The 18,748-nt window shown below is 60.8% G+C and overlaps 1 protein-coding gene across 1 annotated transcript; it reads right to left on the minus strand.

Moving 5' to 3' along the window:
• Positions 1–32: 32 nt before the first annotated feature.
• DDX41 (DEAD-box helicase 41) lies at positions 33–13,143 on the minus strand. The gene is made up of 17 exons (XM_074960136.1): positions 12,986–13,143; positions 12,789–12,887; positions 12,120–12,279; positions 11,950–12,024; positions 11,471–11,531; positions 9,762–9,898; positions 9,425–9,497; positions 9,081–9,234; positions 8,822–8,958; positions 6,886–7,048; positions 6,213–6,344; positions 5,954–6,025; positions 5,564–5,660; positions 3,196–3,345; positions 1,914–1,985; positions 1,297–1,407; positions 33–909 (listed from the first exon to the last, which is right to left on the minus strand). The coding sequence occupies exons 1-17, from the start codon at positions 13,007–13,009 to the stop codon at positions 773–775; spliced, it is 1,854 nt and encodes a 617-aa protein (XP_074816237.1). The 5' UTR covers positions 13,010–13,143; the 3' UTR covers positions 33–772.
• Between the last annotated feature and the right edge of the window lie 5,605 nt (positions 13,144–18,748).

An 18,748-nucleotide genomic window follows, 5' to 3' on the forward strand; every position in this document is an offset into this window, starting at 1 on the left:
GGGGAGTGGTGGCCGCTGCAGCGGAGTGAGTGCGCGGGGAGACTTCCTTTCTCGCTAACTTCCCCTTTGTGGTGTGTGGGGTGAGGGGCAGGCAGCGCGGGGGAGCAACGTCCCCCAGGGAGACCAGTGGGGCAGAATGAGCATGGCAGAGGCAGCAGCAGCCTGCATGGGGCTGCTGGGTTCAGAGAGTCAAGCCTGGAGACGGTGCCCCGCTGGGGCCCAGCTCCTCCGTAGCCAGCGACGACACCGGGCTGGCCCGCAGCAGAGGGTCAGCCATGCCTCAGGGCCCTTCCAGCCCAGAGCAACTTGCGTGTGGTGAGCCACCACCCAGGGGCCAGCACAGCCGCCCCTCAGAACCCCAGGCCTTCGGCAGGTGCCACTGGGCCCAGCCCCGCGTGACGGCTCCTGCTTCTGGCCATGGCTCCCCTGTGCTCAGGGGCTTTGCAGAGCCTGCGAGAGGCTGGGGGCCCGATGCCTGCATGTTGACACTGGCTGACGTAACGGGCCATTGCAGCATAGCGTCGATGCTTCCTCTCCGAGCAGGGAACCACAGGGCCTGGCTGAGCAGCACTGACCACGGTCCACACAACACGGCACCTTACGACATGCCTGAGCCCAGAGGGAAGGGACATGGACCTGCCTGCAGAAGGGCCGGCCCCACATGCTCTTGGGAAGAAGCAGGGCCAGCTGCCAAGGCTGCTGGGCTCGGGGAACTCTCCTGCCTGCCCCAGCAAGCACACACCATAGGCAGCAGCGCAGCCAGGGGCCTGGGCTAGAAGTCCATGGAGCTGTGTGCCAGGTAGTCCTTGCGGCCGATGTTGCTGACTTGCTTGGTCTGCATGGCTTCCAGCTTGGGGCAGTCGGTGATGCGGTGGCCCAGGCCCCCACAGAAGGCACAGCCCCTCTCGCCTGCAATGGAGGGAGTGGGGTCAGAGGCAGCTTGCCGGGGGTGGGGTGGGGACAGTGCGCAGACCCTACAGCACAGGGGGAAGCAGACCCAGCCCAGCACCCTGCAGAGGCAGGGCCAGCCCATCACATGGGGAGCTGAGCCCCAGACCATGGCAGAGCAGGGAACTGACCTCTCGAGACCCAGACTAGCGCTCCAACCAACGGGAGCACCGGGGCCTTGACGTGCCAGCTCTGGGTGCTTTGCCCAAGGAGTGGCCTGCCAGCCGGGCAGTGCAGGGGTCCAGAGTGCCCTGCCCCCTCCATGTCTGCACCACCATGCAGGCAGCAGTGCTGTGGCACCCCCCCCGCCCCGCCCCCTAGGTCAGCTGGGAGCCGCCGACCCCTCACCTCCAATATCCAGCATGGTCTCGTCCCCACAGTGCAGCACCTGCAGCACCGGGGGCACCTTCTGCTTGGCCTCCAACAGCAGCGCCTTCAAGTCCATGAGCACGGACTCATCTGGGGCAGAGAGGAACATGAGAACCGAGCCTGGCCTGGGGCAGCTCTGCCCCCCGCCCCACAAGGGCCCACTGGATCTGGGCACCACAGCAGGACAGAGGGCAATGCTCTGTTGAGACTGTGCGCGCGCGGGGAGGGGAAGAATCAGCCAAGCTGGGGACAAAAGGAGTCCGTAAGCGCCAGCAAACCCCACAGGGCAGCACAGCACCCCCAAGCACGGGCATCGGGGCACCACTGTCTGAGGGACAGCAGCCCGCTCTACTGAGTCACCCGCCTTGCTCCTTGGGCCGCATGGGGCCTGTGCTAGGGAGCGCCCCCTAGGGAGCCCCAGCCCACTCCCTGCAACACGTGGGTGTTCCTTGAGGTTTCCCCTTTAAGTGCTGAGCCCAGCCCAGGGGCAAGCTCCCAGGGCAGGGCAGAGACACTCCTGGCCCAGCTCAGCCCAACTGCTGCAAACCCAAAGGGCACAGCAGCCAGCCACAGCCCTGCTCCCGCGTGCCCCTCACCACAGGCCTTGTTGATGAAGGTGGTGGCGATGCCGGTGTTCCCCGAGCGGCCCGTACGCCCAATTCGGTGAACTGTGGGGAGAAACAGAGAGTCAGACCCAGGCCACTGACCGCAGAGAGCCAGGCAGGAATCCAGCTGAGCACCCAGACGGGGGAACTCCCCACCCCAAGGATGCTGCCTTTCCCAAGGAGACCAGCCACTGCAGGGACAGGCCCAAGGACCTGTCCTCCCATCCCTGAACAGAGCAAAGCAATCTGCCTGGTTCACCCTCTGTAAGGCCTTTGTCTGTAGCCATATTGCAAAGCCTAAAGCCTAAGGCCTTTGTCTGCAGCCAGGTTAAAAAAAGCAGCAGCCATGAGCTAAGAAGCAGGAGTCACATCCTCACTTTCCATCTAAATTACATTAAAGCAATGTCATATAAGGCTGTTAAAAGGGAGATCCTGGCCTAATAGTACCCTCAATCACCAGATAAAGAAACAGATCTTAAGATGGTTAAAGAAAACTTAGTTTGATGGCGTCTGCCTGGCAAGAAATCACTTTTCAATAGTTGGTATTGTGAAATCCTCATTTCTTCTTGTTTTATCATTATGGTCCCCACTTCCCTATTGTTTGTCTGTATGATCTCTGTCTGGTTCTTCGATTGTTTCTGCCTGCTACGTAATTAATTTTGCTCTGTGTAAATTAATTTAGGTGGTGGGGTAGGATTGGTTATGGATTTTTGTTTCAACTTGTTAGGATTGGTTAGTAAAATGATTGGTTAAGGTACAGCTAAGCAGGACTCAAGTTTCACTATATAAAGTGGGGTCCAAAAGGAAGTTTTGCGGAACCAACTCCAGGACACAGCCCCAAAGATCAGAGCTGCCAGACCTCAACACTGCCAATGACACCGTGCAGAAATTGGAGGCCCCGAGATGGACCTGATCCTGACTGGCCATCAAGAAAAGTTCTTCTGTCTTATTGGGAGTGGCAAGCATTGTATGTGTAGCATGTGCATTGTTCTGGTGATTGTTAATAAATAGAGGTTAAGCAGGATATTACTGTGAGAGGCTCTTTCACTGGTAAAAGACCCTGTAAACCCGCAAAAGATTAAGCCCTGAGCCCACAGGGAATGGGTGTTTGCACAGAGCCCACGGAGGGGTAGAGCCCTGGGCCTTTCACCTGGAGCCCTAGGAACTGCGTAAAGGTGAGTGCCCTAGAACGTGAGAACAACAGAGAATTTTGTGTGGGAAACACTCTGCCTGGCTCACCTCCCTCCCCCTGTCCTTGGGCCCTCTGCCCTACCGTAGTTCTCGATCTCCTCTGGCATGTCGTAGTTGATGACGTGCTGGATGGCTGGGAAATCCAAGCCCTTGGAGGCTACGTCGGTAGCAACCAGGACGTCCTTCTTCCCGTCCCGGAATGCCTCGATGGCCTTCGTCCGCTCCTCCTGGTCTGGAAGGGCCCAGCACAGAGGGTTAGCGTGGGCCCAGCTCTGCCAGCTCAGGGACCCGCCCCCAAACCCACCTCAGACTAGGGGCATGGACAGAGCGATATGCCAAGTACTAGTCAGACCTCTCCCCCATGCGCCAGAGGCAGGGGGCCCTGTGGGTCAGAAACCACTGCAGGGTTCCATGGGGGCCCGAGAGAGCAGCCGGTCCGAGGAAGGCTCACTCATCTCCTCGGTCCTGCCCCTGGTGTGGTGACCTGCCTGGCCGTGGCCCATGGCACATGGAGCTGAGTCCAGAACAGCTCGTCACATTAGGGAGCTGGGGCCAGATTCACAGCAGAGGCCTGGGAAGTGGACTGCCTAGTCCCTTCCCAGCACTGCCCTACAGGCATTTCTCAGAAGCCATCTCAGGGCCCCACAGCCCCTGCTTTCGTTCAAAGCCACTATGTTTCTACCCGTAGGGCTGTGGCAACCGGCTGGGGAATGCGAACAGAGGCTAGGCTAGTGCAGCACTACCTGCCTGAATCTGCTGAGAGCCAGAACTGCTAGCTTTGAGCGGGGATCCCATCCTGTCCTCTCACACTCTGGGCTGCACCATTTCTGCTCCCAGGGGCCCTAATGCTTTGCCTTCCTACCCCTGCCCTGCCAGGCCCTGCCTACATCTGCCTCCTGCTCCCCAGCTCCCACTGGGGCAGTCAGCTGGATTCCATGGCATGCTCCCAGCATGAGGCCATGGAGTGAGCTGTCACGGGGGCAGGGTGCCCAAGCAAGCACCAAGTTTGCAGGCTGGCGAGTGGCCCGGCCTGGAGACCAGCGCAGCTGCAAGGCCCAGAGAGCTAGCTATGAGCTCTCCCGTAGCTGGTGCACATGTGGGTAGGGTGAGCTGGGCCCCTGGAGAACACAACTAAACGATGGGCAAGATGGTAAAACGATCCGTGAGAAAGCAGCACCGGGAGAAAGGCTGAGCTCTGACCCCACCCATGCAAGCATCTGACAGGAAGGCATTGCACCGAGAGAAGAGGTTCTCGTTGTCAAGCTGGCGCTGCAGAGTTTCAGAGAAGGGACCATTGGGTCATCCAGTCTGTCCTCCTGCGTCTCACAGGCCAGAGCATTTCACAGACACCCCTCTATGGAGCCCAAGGACGAGTGCTCCGAGGACTGAAATGCTTTAAGACTCAGCCGTGAGCCACAGGCGGAGAAGAGGAGACAGCGAGGTGTCAGCAGCGCCCGAGGCCCCTGCAGCAGCTGGGAAGTGATTTGGTAAGATTTGCCCAGGTGGCAGGCCATGCCCCACGCTGCAGAGGAAGGTGAAGAAGCCCTTGGTTCCCAGCCAATCTGACCTAGAGAGAAATTCCTTCTCGAGCTCAAACCCTGAGCATGTCAGCAAGACACACCAAGCTGGTCCACCTGGGAGGTGCCCTGTCTCCAGCTGTGGCCGATCCCTGGCACCCCAGAGGAAGGTGAGAAAACCCCAGAGTACATCTAGGCAATTGTGCACCAACAGAAAAATCTCCTGCCTGACCCCCACAGGTGACCAGTTGAAGCCCTGAAACCTGAGACTGGATTAGTCATTATCTTAATGCAGAGGGGCAGGGTTCTGAGCACGCTGAGGGCCATGCATGCAACTCACCCCCTTAATGGGCCATGGGGAGGTATGGGAACAGGGCAATTCAGAGTCCATGGCCAGAAAGGACCGCGATGACCATACAACCCAACACTCCAGGCATGCAGGCTGGGGGATTTCCCCCAGAAGCTGGATTCAAGCGTAACTTTTTAAGCCATCTAGTCTCACCTTCCAGACTCCAAGCAATGGTGAGTCCATCAGCTCCCCTGCTAAAAGCCCTATGACCCTCACAGCTGGGAAGTGACTTCCTCTGACAAGGCCTGATCTAACTTTCTCTGGGGGAGCCTGTGCCAGCCAGGCTGTCGAACACCCCGCTCTGGGGGAGCCTTTGGACGGGGAAGGATCCATCCGCAGGGGTCCAGTCACCAGCATCCTTCTTGGTGACAAGCTGCTTACACCTCCCATCCAAGACTTTTCCAGCCCCTGCACCAGCGCTTCAGGGCCCTGGCTACCAATCCCCTGGGGATGCACCTGACTGGCATCAAACACAGCCAATCTGATTGAGGCTTTCACCCTGTGCTCAGCCTGGGATCCTCAAAGCAGTGCATGCTGGGATGGCTACCCGTGTGACCTGGGGCACAGGGGCAGCTCTCACTGACCTTTCCCTCCGTGTATGGCCACCGCTTCCACGCCCTTGAGCAGCAGGTACTCGTGGATCGCGTCAACGTCAGCCTTCTTCTCTGCAAAGATCAGCACCTGCCAGAGGGCCAGCGTCAGCACAGAGACCCCCGCGCTGCACAGGACTGACCAGCGCCGTCACAGCGGAACCGCTGGCTGGAAGGTTTGCAGCTGAGAGCCTGGGCACAGCATGGAGTGCTGTGGACCCCGAAGCACCTGGGCACGGTCTCGTTCGTCCCCTACCCTGTGGTGGGGCACAGGGCCAGGAAGAGCTGGCCTGCATCAGGACTGCATTCCATCAGAAGGAGCAGCTACAGTCCCTCCCTCCCTCCCCCGACAAGCTGCTGGGGCAGCTGGTGTGCAGTACTCACGGGCGGCGGGGTCTTCTGCAGGCACTCAAGCAGGTACACCATCTTGGCTTCCTCCTTCACGTACTCCACTTCCTGTGCACAAACACAGGGCTCCAGTCAAAGAGGGGCAGGAGCTGGGAGAATACGCACAGGGCCGGGACTGTCTGGGAGGCACAGGTCGCAGGGCCCAGAGCAAACCCCTCTGGCAGACAGTGGATTCTGGCAGGGCCACCGGGACCCAGCCCCGCTGGGGTCCAGCACAGGGCATTCGGGAGCTCACCTGTATGACATCCAGGCTGGCAGCTCCAGCTCGCCCCACATTGATGGTGATGGGCTTCACCAGGGCACTCTTGGCAAAGTTCTGGATCTTCTTGGGCATGGTGGCACTGAAGAGAAGGGTCTGCCTCTGGCCCTGGACCGAGAGCCAAGGGCAGGAAGGTTAGCACGGCCATTCAGCCAGTACAACGAATGGGGTGAGCTGATCTCAGCAACAGCCAGTGGGTGCTGGCAGGCACCCCAGACTCCCTACACAGGGGTCCTTGGAGAACAGCTTTGTGCCAGCAGGGCTGGGTCAACACACGGTGCGACCAGAGCCCCAACTGAGGGGCACATGGGACAGCAGGCATGAGACAGGGCAGAAATACAGTGCCAAGCTGGGAGGCCAGAGCTGTTACCCACAGTGATAAGCTGCAAGAGGCAGGCTGGGGCAGGAGCAGCTGGGACCTGACAAGGAAGCCGTTAGCCCTGCCAGCCAGGACCCTCGCGCTCCACAGCAGCCAGTGAGGCCCGGGCCAGGAGCTGGGCGCAGCGTTCCCCGGGCAGGTGGGGAGTTGTGCTGGCAACACGCACCTCCAGGCTCCTGAGTGGGCCAGGCCAGGGACTGGGAACAAGGGAATTAAACCATTCAGGGCACCGGCTGCCCTGCACCCACACCTCCCCTACCCACCAGCTACCTTGAAGTAAGAGAAGATGGTGCGGATGTCTCCTTCGAAGCCCATGTCGATCATCCTGTCGGCCTCATCCAGGGCCAGGTAGCGACAGATGTCCAGGCTCACCATCTTCTTCTGCAGCAGGTCCATGAGGCGGCCCGGGGTAGCCACCATCATATGCACACCGCTGCATAGAATCATAGAATATCAGGGTTGGAAGGGACCCCAGAAGGTCATCTAGTCCAACCCCCTGCTCGAAGCAGGACCAATTCCCAGTTAAATCATCCCAGCCAGGGCTTTGTCAAGCCTGACCTTAAAAACCTCTAAGGAAGGAGATTCTACCACCTCCCTAGGTAACGCATTCCAGTGTTTCACCACCCTCTTAGTGAAAAAGTTTTTCCTAATATCCAATCTAAACCTCCCCCATTGCAACTTGAGACCATTACTCCTCGTTCTGTCATCTGCTACCATTGAGAACAGTCTAGAGCCATCCTCTTTGGAACCCCCTTTCAGGTAGTTGAAAGCAGCTATCAAATCCCCCCTCATTCTTCTCTTCTGCAGACTAAACAATCCCAGCTCCCTCAGCCTCTCCTCATAAGTCATGTGCTCTAGACCCCTAATCATTTTTGTTGCCCTTCGCTGGACTCTCTCCAATTTATCCACATCCTTCTTGTAGTGTGGGGCCCAAAACTGGACACAGTACTCCAGATGAGGCCTCACCAGTGTCGAATAGAGGGGAACGATCACGTCCCTCGATCTGCTCGCTATGCCCCTACTTATACATCCCAAAATGCCATTGGCCTTCTTGGCAACAAGGGCACACTGTTGACTCATATCCAGCTTCTCGTCCACTGTCACCCCTAGGTCCTTTTCCGCAGAACTGCTGCCTAGCCATTCGGTCCCTAGTCTGTAGCGGTGCATTGGATTCTTCCATCCTAAGTGCAGGACCCTGCACTTATCCTTATTGAACCTCATCAGATTTCTTTTGGCCCAATCCTCCAATTTGTCTAGGTCCTTCTGTATCCTATCCCTCCCCTCCAGCGTATCTACCACTCCTCCCAGTTTAGTATCATCTGCAAATTTGCTGAGAGTGCAATCCACACCATCCTCCAGATCATTTATGAAGATATTGAACAAAACCGGCCCCAGGACCGACCCCTGGGGCACTCCACTTGACACCGGCTGCCAACTAGACATGGAGCCATTTATCACTACCCGTTGAGCCCGACAATCTAGCCAGCTTTCTACCCACCTTATAGTGCATTCATCTAGCCCATACTTCCTTAACTTGCTGACAAGAATACTGTGGGAGACAGTGTCAAAAGCTTTGCTAAAGTCAAGAAACAATACATCCACTGCTTTCCCTTCATCCACAGAACCAGTAATCTCATCATAAAAGGCGATTAGATTAGTCAGGCATGACCTTCCCTTGGTGAATCCATGCTGACTGTTCCTGATCACTTTCCTCTCATGTAAGTGCTTCAGGATTGATTCTTTGAGGACCTGCTCCATGATTTTTCCAGGGACTGAGGTGAGGCTGACTGGCCTGTAGTTCCCAGGATCCTCCTTCTTCCCTTTTTTAAAGATTGGCACTACATTAGCCTTTTTCCCCTGCAGGGCAGGGCAGGCAGCCATCAGGGCTCCTGCACAATCTGGCTGCAGGGGAGGAAGGGCCCCGCGAGCCGCCCACCTCGCCAGGGACCCAGCACCCCACACCGCATCCCTCAGCCTCATGCTGCTGGCAGGCACCCTGCCCAGCCCCCACCCCCGCCTTCTCACCTTCGCCTCAAACCGATCCCCTGCTGCAGGGTCCCGAGGCTGCAGGCTCAGAACCCTGGCATCCAAGCAGGCCTGAGGAGATGCAGTGCCCAGTGAGACAGGCTGCTGCATACAATCCTCCTGGGGGTGCCCACACAGGGAGGGAAGAGTACTGCCCGCAGGTCTCCGGAGCAGGACTTACTGTTTGATCGTCTCCATCTGCTCCTTGACGGACATGCCCCCGATGCAGAGGGCGCAGCGCAGCAGGGGCAGGCTGTCCTCATGCAGCAGGCGGCAGTAGTACTCAAGGATGCCGTGGGTCTGCCTGGCCAGCTCCCTCTACAGAGAGAGCAGAGTCCATTATCCCCCACTACGCCCGCCTCTCTTGGCTGATGCCCGATCCAACATCAGCCCAGCAAGCCCCTGGCTCAGACCTGCCCGCGTGAGCCAAGCACACTTACAGAGGGGCAGATGATGAGCCCATAGGGTCCCTCTCTCTTGGAGAATGGCAGCCGTTTCTCCTGCTCCAGGCAGAACATGATGACGGGGAGCGTGAACACCAGAGTTTTCCCTGAGCCAGTGAATGCGATGCCGATCATATCCCTGCCGGACAGGCTGCAGGAGACAAGGGGAACAGGTCAGCGGGAAAAGACTCCAAAGCAGTGAGGAGCCCTGCGCCAGCCCCTGCGCGTTCCCAGCCAGGGCTGTGCCCTGCCAGGGAGGAGGCAGACGGTGTATCACCGGGGCAGGGTGTCCGTCTCACCCTGCTGGCCGCGCTCCCAGAGCTGGGGAAGGCAGCACTCACATGGTGGGGATGCCCTGGATCTGAATGGGAGTCGGCTGCTGGATTCCCTTTTTCTTCAGGCCCCTCAGGATAGCTGCGAACAGAATGTGCGGGGAGAGGGGTGTTAGTAGCACAAGAGTGGCCGGACATAGGGCTGTGACCCACCTCCCCTCCATCCAGTTGCCAATAGCATTTGTTTCATCAGTGCCACCTCCTCCCCTCCCCACCCCCCAGGCCCTGCCTCCAGACCGGCAGCTCGGGGGGGGCCTGGTTGTGATCCCTGAATTGGATCTATGACCTTCAGGTACTACACACCAAGGTGCCTCCCCCCAACAACTCCTCCCTGCCTCCAAGTCACCTGCCGGGAACTTCATTTCCTTGAAGCTCTTGATGGGTGGGGGGATGCCCTCGCCCTCCACCAGGATGTGGTACTTTCTGCGCACCCGGTCGTGCCGTGCCTCCGACATGCCCAGGATGTAATGCGGAGCCTTCCAGCTGCGGAGAGGGTGGGGGAGGAGGTTCAGCAAGGAACAGAAAAACCAAACTGACTGAGCTGCACTCACTGACGCACCCAGAGCTCAACACTGCTTTGCTTGGGCAGGCAGCAGGCGGACTGGCCCAGCTGCGTACTCGTTGATCCCCCAGACAGAGCCCCAAGCCCCCCACGATTCCAGGCTCCAATGGCACTAATGCAAAAGCTGGGGCCATCCATGAAGAGGGGACAGAGCCCACCCACAGGGCCCACTTCCAGAGCAGAGTAACTGAACTGTCAGCCACCCAGCAGAATGGCCAGGTACCGTCTGGCACTCTGGCTCCCATGTGCGCTGGGGTACAATGGAAGCAACTGCTCCACTCTGCAGCATCAACCCCTAATTCCATGGCCAAGGCTGGAATATCCTTCGCTCCCAGTGAGGCTCAGGGTACAAGTTATTGAGGAGTATTTCCCATGGCCATGTTTCTGTTATACCCCCTGTGGGGCCTATCTAGGCCTCAGGTGCTGCGTTGCTCTCTAGGCTGCCTAGCTCGCCAGCACACGCGTCTGCCTTCCCAATTCCCCAGCTGGAGACCGGGCCCCAGCTCTCACTCCAAGTCCCCAGCCCTGCTGCTCCGACCCATTGAACAGTGCGCACAGCTGAGGATGGCTGCGGAGCAAGGATCAGCTGCAAGCAGGGCCCAACAGACACAAAAACTTGTTTGTGGGCAGAGCCTAGCACAATGGGGCCCTGAGCCACAACCGAGCCCCCTGTGTGTTACCATAATACACACAGTAAACAGTACCACACCATGCTGGGCACCTGGCTACAGCAGAAGGGTGAATCCCAGGGCATCTTGGGAAAATGCCAGCTTTCACAGCCAAAGAACTGTGGAGTCCATGGGAACCCGAATGAACTGACTGGGGCAGGTCAGAACTCTCCGAGCTACGCTTTCAGGCTCTCTGCAGATTCAAGCAGATTCATCAGTCACACTTTAGAGATTCGCTCTGGAATTGCATGGCCTAGCCATTTTGAAATGACAGGTCAGTGTGAAGCACAAGTACGCAGTGAGAGAGAATTCGGAGGCAATTCCGTGGCCATGCATCTTCAGGGCCACAACTAAGCCCGGGGGAACCTCTAAAGCTGGCTCCAGCAGAGAAAGCAGGTTCCATGGCGCTGGTATGTGGGGAGATTCGGTTCCTGCTTCCTTCACTGGGGCTCCCCCTAAGGCTCAGCACTTAGCCCAAGGCTAGCAGTTTGCAGGAGCATTTGCTACCACTATGAACCAGAAGGATCCCCAGTGTGTCCTGCAGTGCAGTAAGTGACAATACCTAGCTCTTCTATAGCACTGTCAGCCAGCGACCTCACAGCCTGCTACAAAAGAAATCAGAGTCACCACCTGAATTTTACAGATGGAAAAAGTGAGGGACAGAGGAAATGGCTCGAAGCACCCAGCTGCCAGTTCCAAAAATAAAACCAAGGCTCCCAATGCCCAGTCGAGGACTCAAGCCACTAGTTCACACCGCCTTGAGTTTCTTTCAGCTTGCACAAAGCCGCTGCAATCCGACAGCCAATGTATCCCCATGGAACGCACCTGGTTTTAATCGGATCGTCATAGGTGATGCCCTTTGCCATCTCCTTCACAGACATCAAAGCTGCACAAAAACAGAGACCGGAGGATCAGTGCCAGCTCTTGAGAGCTAGGCCAAGGTCAGCTGGGCACGTGGCTTTGACTAGAGGTTTAGCAGTGAGGCAGTCAGGACAAAGGACGTTTGGGGGAGCCAGAACAGGAGTGAAGTGGCAGGGAATTGTCCCTCTCTGTGCATGTGGGGCCCCTGGGTCAGCAACACCGAACTGCATGACTCGCTCTCTCCAGGGAGAGCAGCAGGAGCTAGGGAGAGGCTGGGACTGTTGAACCCCACACCAGTTGGCTGGGCTTCCACATGAGGACAGCATGAGCACAGTCACCTTTTCCCTCTGTCGCTTCGCCAGTAACAGGCAGGGAACGAGAGTGAATGTCACCTCACAGCCAACTCCACTTCCCCCGCAGCCCTCAATCCCAGCACGACCCACCTCGACCCTCTGCCACGCTCTCCAGGATCTTTTCCTCCTCCTTCAGCTGCTTCTCCTTGGCTGACTCCTTGCGCGCTGTGGAGGGTCGAGAAAGGGAGTTATGTGCTGCCCGCAGATTACTCCCTGGCCACAAGCCACCCGGGACCCCCTCCTCCTCCTGCCAGCCCTACCTTCCGCCTTCTCTTTAAGGTGCTGGTGCTGGTCCAGGAGGCTGATGTTGGACTGGGGGCCCAGAGGAATATCATCTTCATCACCCCGGTGCTCACTGCTACTGTCCCGCTGCTCCTCCTCCAGCACCCCCTTCCTGCGCATCTGCAGCAGCTTCTGCAGCTGCGGGAACACAGAGCAGTCACAGCACGCAGCAGCCACAAGGGCCCCTTACAGGAGACGGAGCTCACGGGCCCTGTTGTGCCCTCGCCAGCGAGGAGAGGAACGTCAGTCTTGGGGGGAAGAGACCCCCCCTTTATCCACCCACAGGGCCCCCTGCAGTCTGCCCTGGGGGACCATGATGCCGTCCCCATGACAGCCCCAGAGACCTGCCCAGGGCCACAGCTCTGCTCGGGGAATGGAATTGAACCTACCAGCCCCACCTCTTGTGGGCAGCCCCCCGGGGCCCATGCCCAGAGGCAGAGTGCTCACAAGCCAGGACTGGGACCAGGAGCACCACGGCAACGGGGGGGGGGGGGGGACGACACCAGCCCCTCCCCTCCCACCCCAAGCAGCCCGGGCCCCCCCCGGCCCGGCCCGGCCCCCCACACCCAGCCCGCCCCACCCCGGCCCCGATCCCCTCCCCCCACACCGGCCCCGGCCCCGGCCCCGGCCCCGGCCCCGCCCGTCACCATCTCCTGCTTCCGCTGCTTGACCGGCACGTAGGGCACGTATCCGTCATCCTCCTCCCCGGACGGGCCCGACCCCTCCGCCGGCTCCTCGCGCGGCCGCTGCGGGGAGACACAAGGTCACGTCACGTCACGGGTCACGGGCGGGGGCCCGGGGCCCGGGGCCCGGGGGCGGGCGGGAGCGGGGGCGGGGCTCGCACCTTCCGGTCGCTTCCGACCTCCATGGTCCGGTCCCCGCGGACTCGCCGGCGAAACGCGCGCAGCCAACGAGCCTGGGGCGGGCCCTGTCGCTCAGCAACGCCCCGCAGACGTACCACGTGAGGGGCGACGCGCAGGACGGGCTGCGCCGAAGGACAAACTTAGCGAGTCGCTTACGGAGGGGTCCGCGCAGGGCTCGGGGGTGGAGCAGCCCGGCCGCCGCGCGCTGGGCCCCGCCCCCGCCGCAAGCCCCTGGTCTCCGCCCCCCGCTTCCCTCCAGACCCCGCCCCCCGATCTCCGCCCCCCCCGGACCCCGCCCCTCCCCCAGCTTCCCCCACAGACCCTGATCTCTGCCCCCCAGACCCTGCCCCTCCCCCCAGCTTCCCCCACAGACCCTGATCTCTGCCCCCCAGACCCTGCCCCTCCCCCCAGCTTCCCCCACAGACCCTGATCTCTGCCCCCCAGACCCTGCCCCTCCCCCCAGCTTCCCCCACAGACCCTGATCTACACCCCCCCACCCCACCCCCAGCTTCCCCCATCTCCCCCCCCCCGGACCCCGCCCCTCCCCTCCCCCAGCTTACCCCCCCAGACCCTGATCTCCACCCCCCCACCCCACCTCCAGCTTTCCCCGGTCTCTGCCCCCCAACCTCGATCTCTGCCCCCCAGATCCTGCCCCCAGCTTCCCCCCCAGACCCTGATCTCCACCCCCCGCCCCACCCCCAGCTTCCCCCGATCTCCGCCCCCCCGGACCCCGCCCCTCCCCTCCCCCAGCTCCCCCCCCCAGACCCTGATCTCTGCCCCCCCAGACCCTGCCCCTCCCCCCAGCTTCCCCCACAGACCCTGATCTCCGCCCCCCCGGACCCCGCCCCTCCCCCAGCTTACCCCCCCAGACCCTGATCTCTGCCCCCCCAGACCCTGCCCCTCCCCCCAGCTTCCCCCCCAGACCCTGATCTACACCCCCCACCCCAATCTCTGCCCCCAACTTCCCCCCCAGACCCGGACCTCTGCCCCCCAGACCCTGCCCCTCCCCCCAGCTTCCCCCCCAGGCCCCGATCTCTGTCCCCCCGACCCTGCCCCCAGCTTCCCCCGATCTCCACCCCCCACCCCGATCTCTGTCCCCCAGAACCTGATCTCTGCCCCCCCGACCCTGCCCCCAGCTTTCCCCCTCTGACCCTGATCTCCACCCCCCTACCCAACCACACCCCCAGCTTCCCCCAATCTCCACCCCCCCACCCTGATCTCTGCCCCCCAGACTCTGATCACCCATCACCTTCACAGCGGTGCACACCACAAAATTCATGGGGTGGGGCTGAGGGGTTCAGAGTGTGGAGGGGGCTCAGGGCTGGAGCAAAGGGGTGGGGTGCAGGGGGTGGGGCCAGGGATGAGGGGTTTGGGGTGCAGGAGGGGGCTTAGGGGCTACGGTGGGGAGAGAGGACTCCCCCTCTCCCTGCCGTGGCAGTTCTGGGGTTGGGGCTGCAGGAGAGGCCCCCCCCCAACCCCAGCAGCCCAGGCCAGGGGAGGGCCTGAGTGCCGCTCAGCTCACCGAGAGATTTGCCTAGTTTTACACCAGGCTACACCCAGAGCACTAGCAAAGTCAGTACAGACTAGAATCTCCTGCAGACAAGGACTTGTTTCTCCTGTATGCTGACATGTAAGTGCAATGTTTATAGCCCTGTTGATTTGTTTGATAATGATACGGTAAACCTCTAAGTACCCCCAGGGACCCGAACCCCTGGTTGAGCACCACTGAACAAAGGGATCCCTGTGCCTGCCCAGGTCAGTTAAAAACAGCCCTCCGCTGCCTGGCGCCCTCTTTCCCCCCGCTCCGCGTGGCCCTTCCCGAAGACCTTTCACTAGCAAGTGTTGCTGGTGCCCCCACAGCCGGCCGCAGCGGAGCTGGTCGTGAGAATTGCCCACGAGCCCGATCTCTGCCCCCCCGACCCTGCCCCCAGCTTCCCCCCCAGACCCCGATCTCTGCCCCCCAGACCCTGAATTGCCCACGAGCCCGCCTGGTGTTTGCTGGGCATTAGCACCACAGCGGCAGGACTGACCTGCCTGCGCGCCTGGCTGGCTGCTGATCCAAAATGCAAGTTACAGCAGCTTTTACCCTGCTCCTGGCAGGCTTTTCCGGGGCGCGGCTGGTCGCTGCTGCAGCAGACTGGCACCTTCAGGCTGCAGGGTGGGTCTGACTATGGCAAACAGACTCTCCTTGCAGACCCGGACCTCAAACCCTGTGCACAGCCCAGGCAGCACGGGGCCAGCCCATGGCCGGGAAGCTGCAGCGCACCGGGCCGTCACCCCCCAGCAGCGGCCCTGGCTGAGGCGCACTGGGCACATGCAGCATCTAGCTCTTTGGGCACCGTCTGACACCTGCTTTGGCAAACGGGGAGGGGGCTATTCTGCTGCCCCTCCCCCTATAATTTGTGGGTTCTCTCTTGGGGTGGCTGCCTAGGCTGCTCCTCCCCACCCACCTTCCCTCTGTTCTTACCCACCAACCCCCGGCTCTGCCACATCTGCCAGCTCTCCTCTTGGCCAGGCCCTCATCCGTGCCCAGCTCGCTGGCCAAAACGCCAACAGGCATCGCTAGCGCCACCCGTCTCTAGTGAGCCTGGCGCGGCCAGCTCCCTGCTGTGGGAGAGGCGGAGAGACTCTGGTGCTGGGGCAGCTGTTCACGCTGGCCTTCCCCACCCATGCTGCAGCACCGAACGGCCAGGCTGGCTCAGAGCAGGGCTCCACCTGGCTCCGTCTCCTGCCGCCAGGGGTGGCCCACCCCAGCTGGTTCAGAAGTTAGAGCCCTGTAGATGGCAGTGATGGGGAACTGTACTCGGGGCGCTTCCTCTAACGCTCCAAGTTAGGGTTGGCTCATGCCCTAAAGCAGAAGGGTTCCTCTCCTTTCCAAGCACTCATTTGGTTTCCATATTTACGCATATCTCTGGATCTTGTTTTCCATGGAAACATCCGAGCCCCTTTTGGATCCTGCTGAATTCTTGGCCTCACTGCCATCATGTGGCAGAGAGTTCCCATGGCTAATCATTCACTGAAAGAACAAATACGTCCTTTTACCATGTGTGAACTCGCTGCTTCCCCATGTCATTGACAGCCCGCCTGTTGTAGGATTAGGACAGGCTGAGAGCAGTGGCCCTGCCCCCTGCCGTAGCCCCCTCATTGGGTACTTTATCAGATCTCCTGGCCCAAGGATTCCCTTTCTCCACAGAGGTGGAGTCCCACCCCCTACTCGAGGTCACCCTCCCCTGGCCAGTACTGAAGCATGGCCTCCAGGGGCCGGCACGGAGGCCTTTAGGGTGTGACTCTTGTGCAGCTGAAGCTGCAGAGGGGGCTGAAGGCGGCAGAATGACCTGCCCTGAAGCGTGGCTAGGCCCCACCTCCTGAGAGCCGCCTTTCTGACCGGCCAGCAGCCCCGCAGCACAGAGCCCTGCAGAGGGAAGCCTCCTGCTGGAGCAGCACTTCCTGCAGCTCCCCATCTCCCACCCAAGTGCTGACCTGGCCCGAGGTCAGGCAACATCCCAGCAGAGGTTGCCTGAATGCAGGGGCCAGTGTAACTCCATGTCCCAGCCTGGCCCCCCTGCACCCTGGGGCGGGCAGGCATGCTGGGTGAGCGGTGCCTGATCACGTTGCCTGCAGCAGCCAGGGGGTCTGGCAGGAGCACATGGCCCAGCCCACGATACCAGGCTAGGGAGTCTCCTGCCTGTGCCAGCCAGGCTGGGTCAGTGCCAGAGCCACCAGTGGGAGCGCTGGGAAGGCCACCCTTACTGCCACAGCTGCTAGGTGGTGCTCCCATGGCCATGCGGGAAGCTGCCCCGCTGCTTGGCCTAGCATGGGGCCCTCTCACAGAACCGTGGGACAGAACGGGACCTCGAGAGGCCATTCGTCCAGTCCCCTGCCCTCAAGGCAGGGCTAAGTGTTTGCCTCTCTGCACTGGCCCATTCCCCATACAATCCCCCGGCCCCGCCATGCAGTCCCTGCCAGCAGAGGTCAGCATGGGACAGCTGGGTTTGACAGCAGCCAGGCGCTCAGAGGGGCAGATGGCCAGGGGTAGGGGAGAGCAGGGGAGCGTTTGGCACAATCTACCCCCCCACAGTGCCACGAGGGGGCCATGATGTCACGGCCAAGGCACCCTCGGGCTGCTGCTGATCAGAATCACTGCCAGGGCCTGGGACACGCTGCTGGCTCGGGGCCTGCCCCCTCCAGCCGCCCGCTAATCACACAGCACACACACCCGCTCTGTGTCCAAACGGCATTTTATCTTTCAGCATGAAAGATTTTCACAGTATCAAAAGTAAATAATTAAAAAAACCAGAGAAACCAGTCTGGCCGTGGCTGGCTGCACAGCACGCTCCCCCTGCAGGCGGGGCAAGGCCAGCGGCACCTTCCCAGCCACCTGCAGGCTGGGGGACTGGGTAGCACCAGAAATCGTGGTCCAGAGATTGGCAGTTTGTTTCCATTATAGCTCCCTAAGGGGGTAGGTTGGTGTGGGGAACGCCGGGCACGTGTGTGGGGAAGGGGACCCACTGCCTGTCCATCCCTCTGCCCTTCAGCACACACCCTGAGAACAGACTAGGAGGCGCTGCTCGGTCAGCCAGAGCCCCCGGCCCGCTGTGGCTCCCACACCTGTCACACCAGGGTTAGGCTGGGATTATGGTACAAGCAGGGGCCTGGAGGGCCAGGGATTCACCAGAACCCTGCGAGCCGCAGAGCCGAGGGTGGAGCCTCATGGTGGAGCCCTGGTGTTATCTGCACAGGGCAGGAAGATCCGGCATGGAGTAGGTGGCAGAGCTCAGGCTGTGTTCGACCCCGCTGGGCTGCCTGGCGCCCTCTTTCCCCGCAGCCCCAGTGCTGCTTGGCCCAAGCTGGGAGGGGAGGTAGAGTGCACATGCTGCTCCCTGGGGCAGAGAAAGCTCCCAGCTCCTGTCCTGGGCATCCCTTACCCCAGGCTCCATGAGCTGAGGCACCCACGCCCTGCTTTCGATCCCCCTCAATCCAAAGCAGGGCTGGGCAGGGCAATACGCCCATCAGGACCTCACCCTATACTTGGGAGCGGGGCACAGGCATTGCCCCCTGAGCAGGCCCGGCAGCCTGACGTGCACAGGTCCGCTCGGCCATAGGGCTGGCCAGAGGGAGAGCGAGGCACAGCCCAGCTAGTACCAACCACGTCCCTCCCCTGGCTCCCAGAAGTGCTGCTCTGGGTGCACTCTGCCCCCAGCCAGGCATGGCCCTTTGGGAACCCGAGAGCAGAGAGCACGTGGACTGGTGCAAAGGGGGTGCAGAGGGCTGCTGCAGGCACCCACACTGCTGGGAGAGCCGCGCCTGCAGACTGGGAGGCCCCGGCCCTTCTGCAGGTGCTGCTGGGCTAATGGGACGCTGCAATGTGCTCATTATGGTGCCCATTGAGGCTTCCCCCAGCACGTGCAGGGTGCCCCTCGCAGCCAGGGAAGACGCTCAGGGCCTGCGGCTGGGTAGTGACGGGAGACGGAGAGGCCAGGAGAGGAGTGAACTCAGCCCCTAGGCAGAGTGGAAGTTGCAGCCCCTGCCTAGGGCCCAAACCCTCAGCTCGGCTGGGACACAGTGGGTCAGCTGGACCCCCCCAGGGAGCTTGGAGGGCCTGTTCGCTACAGGAAGCTGGGTATCTCCTGTGACAGGCTGGCAGGGCAGCTGAGCTGGGGGCGGGGGGGGGGCTGGGAGGGGCTTAGGGTGTCCCAGGAAGCCAGGAAAAAACAACAAAAAAAAGTTGGGTTTTTTAAATAAAA

Source organism: Natator depressus, chromosome 8, assembly GCF_965152275.1.
Source record: "Natator depressus isolate rNatDep1 chromosome 8, rNatDep2.hap1, whole genome shotgun sequence".
Taxonomy (NCBI): domain Eukaryota; kingdom Metazoa; phylum Chordata; order Testudines; family Cheloniidae; genus Natator; species Natator depressus.

What these genes read in the sequence shown, in the direction of transcription:
- DDX41 (XM_074960136.1), bottom strand. Translation starts at nt 13,009, where the DNA reads ATGGAGGTCGGAAGCGACCGGAAG. An exon ending in AGGTCGGAAGCGACCGGAAG is followed by an intron (nt 12,888 to 12,985) that starts GTGCGAGCCCCG and finishes GTCTCCCCGCAG; the next exon opens with CGGCCGCGCGAGGAGCCGGC. An exon ending in AGAGGAGATCGAGAACTACG is followed by an intron (nt 1,986 to 3,195) that starts GTAGGGCAGAGG and finishes TTCTCCCCACAG; the next exon opens with TTCACCGAATTGGGCGTACG.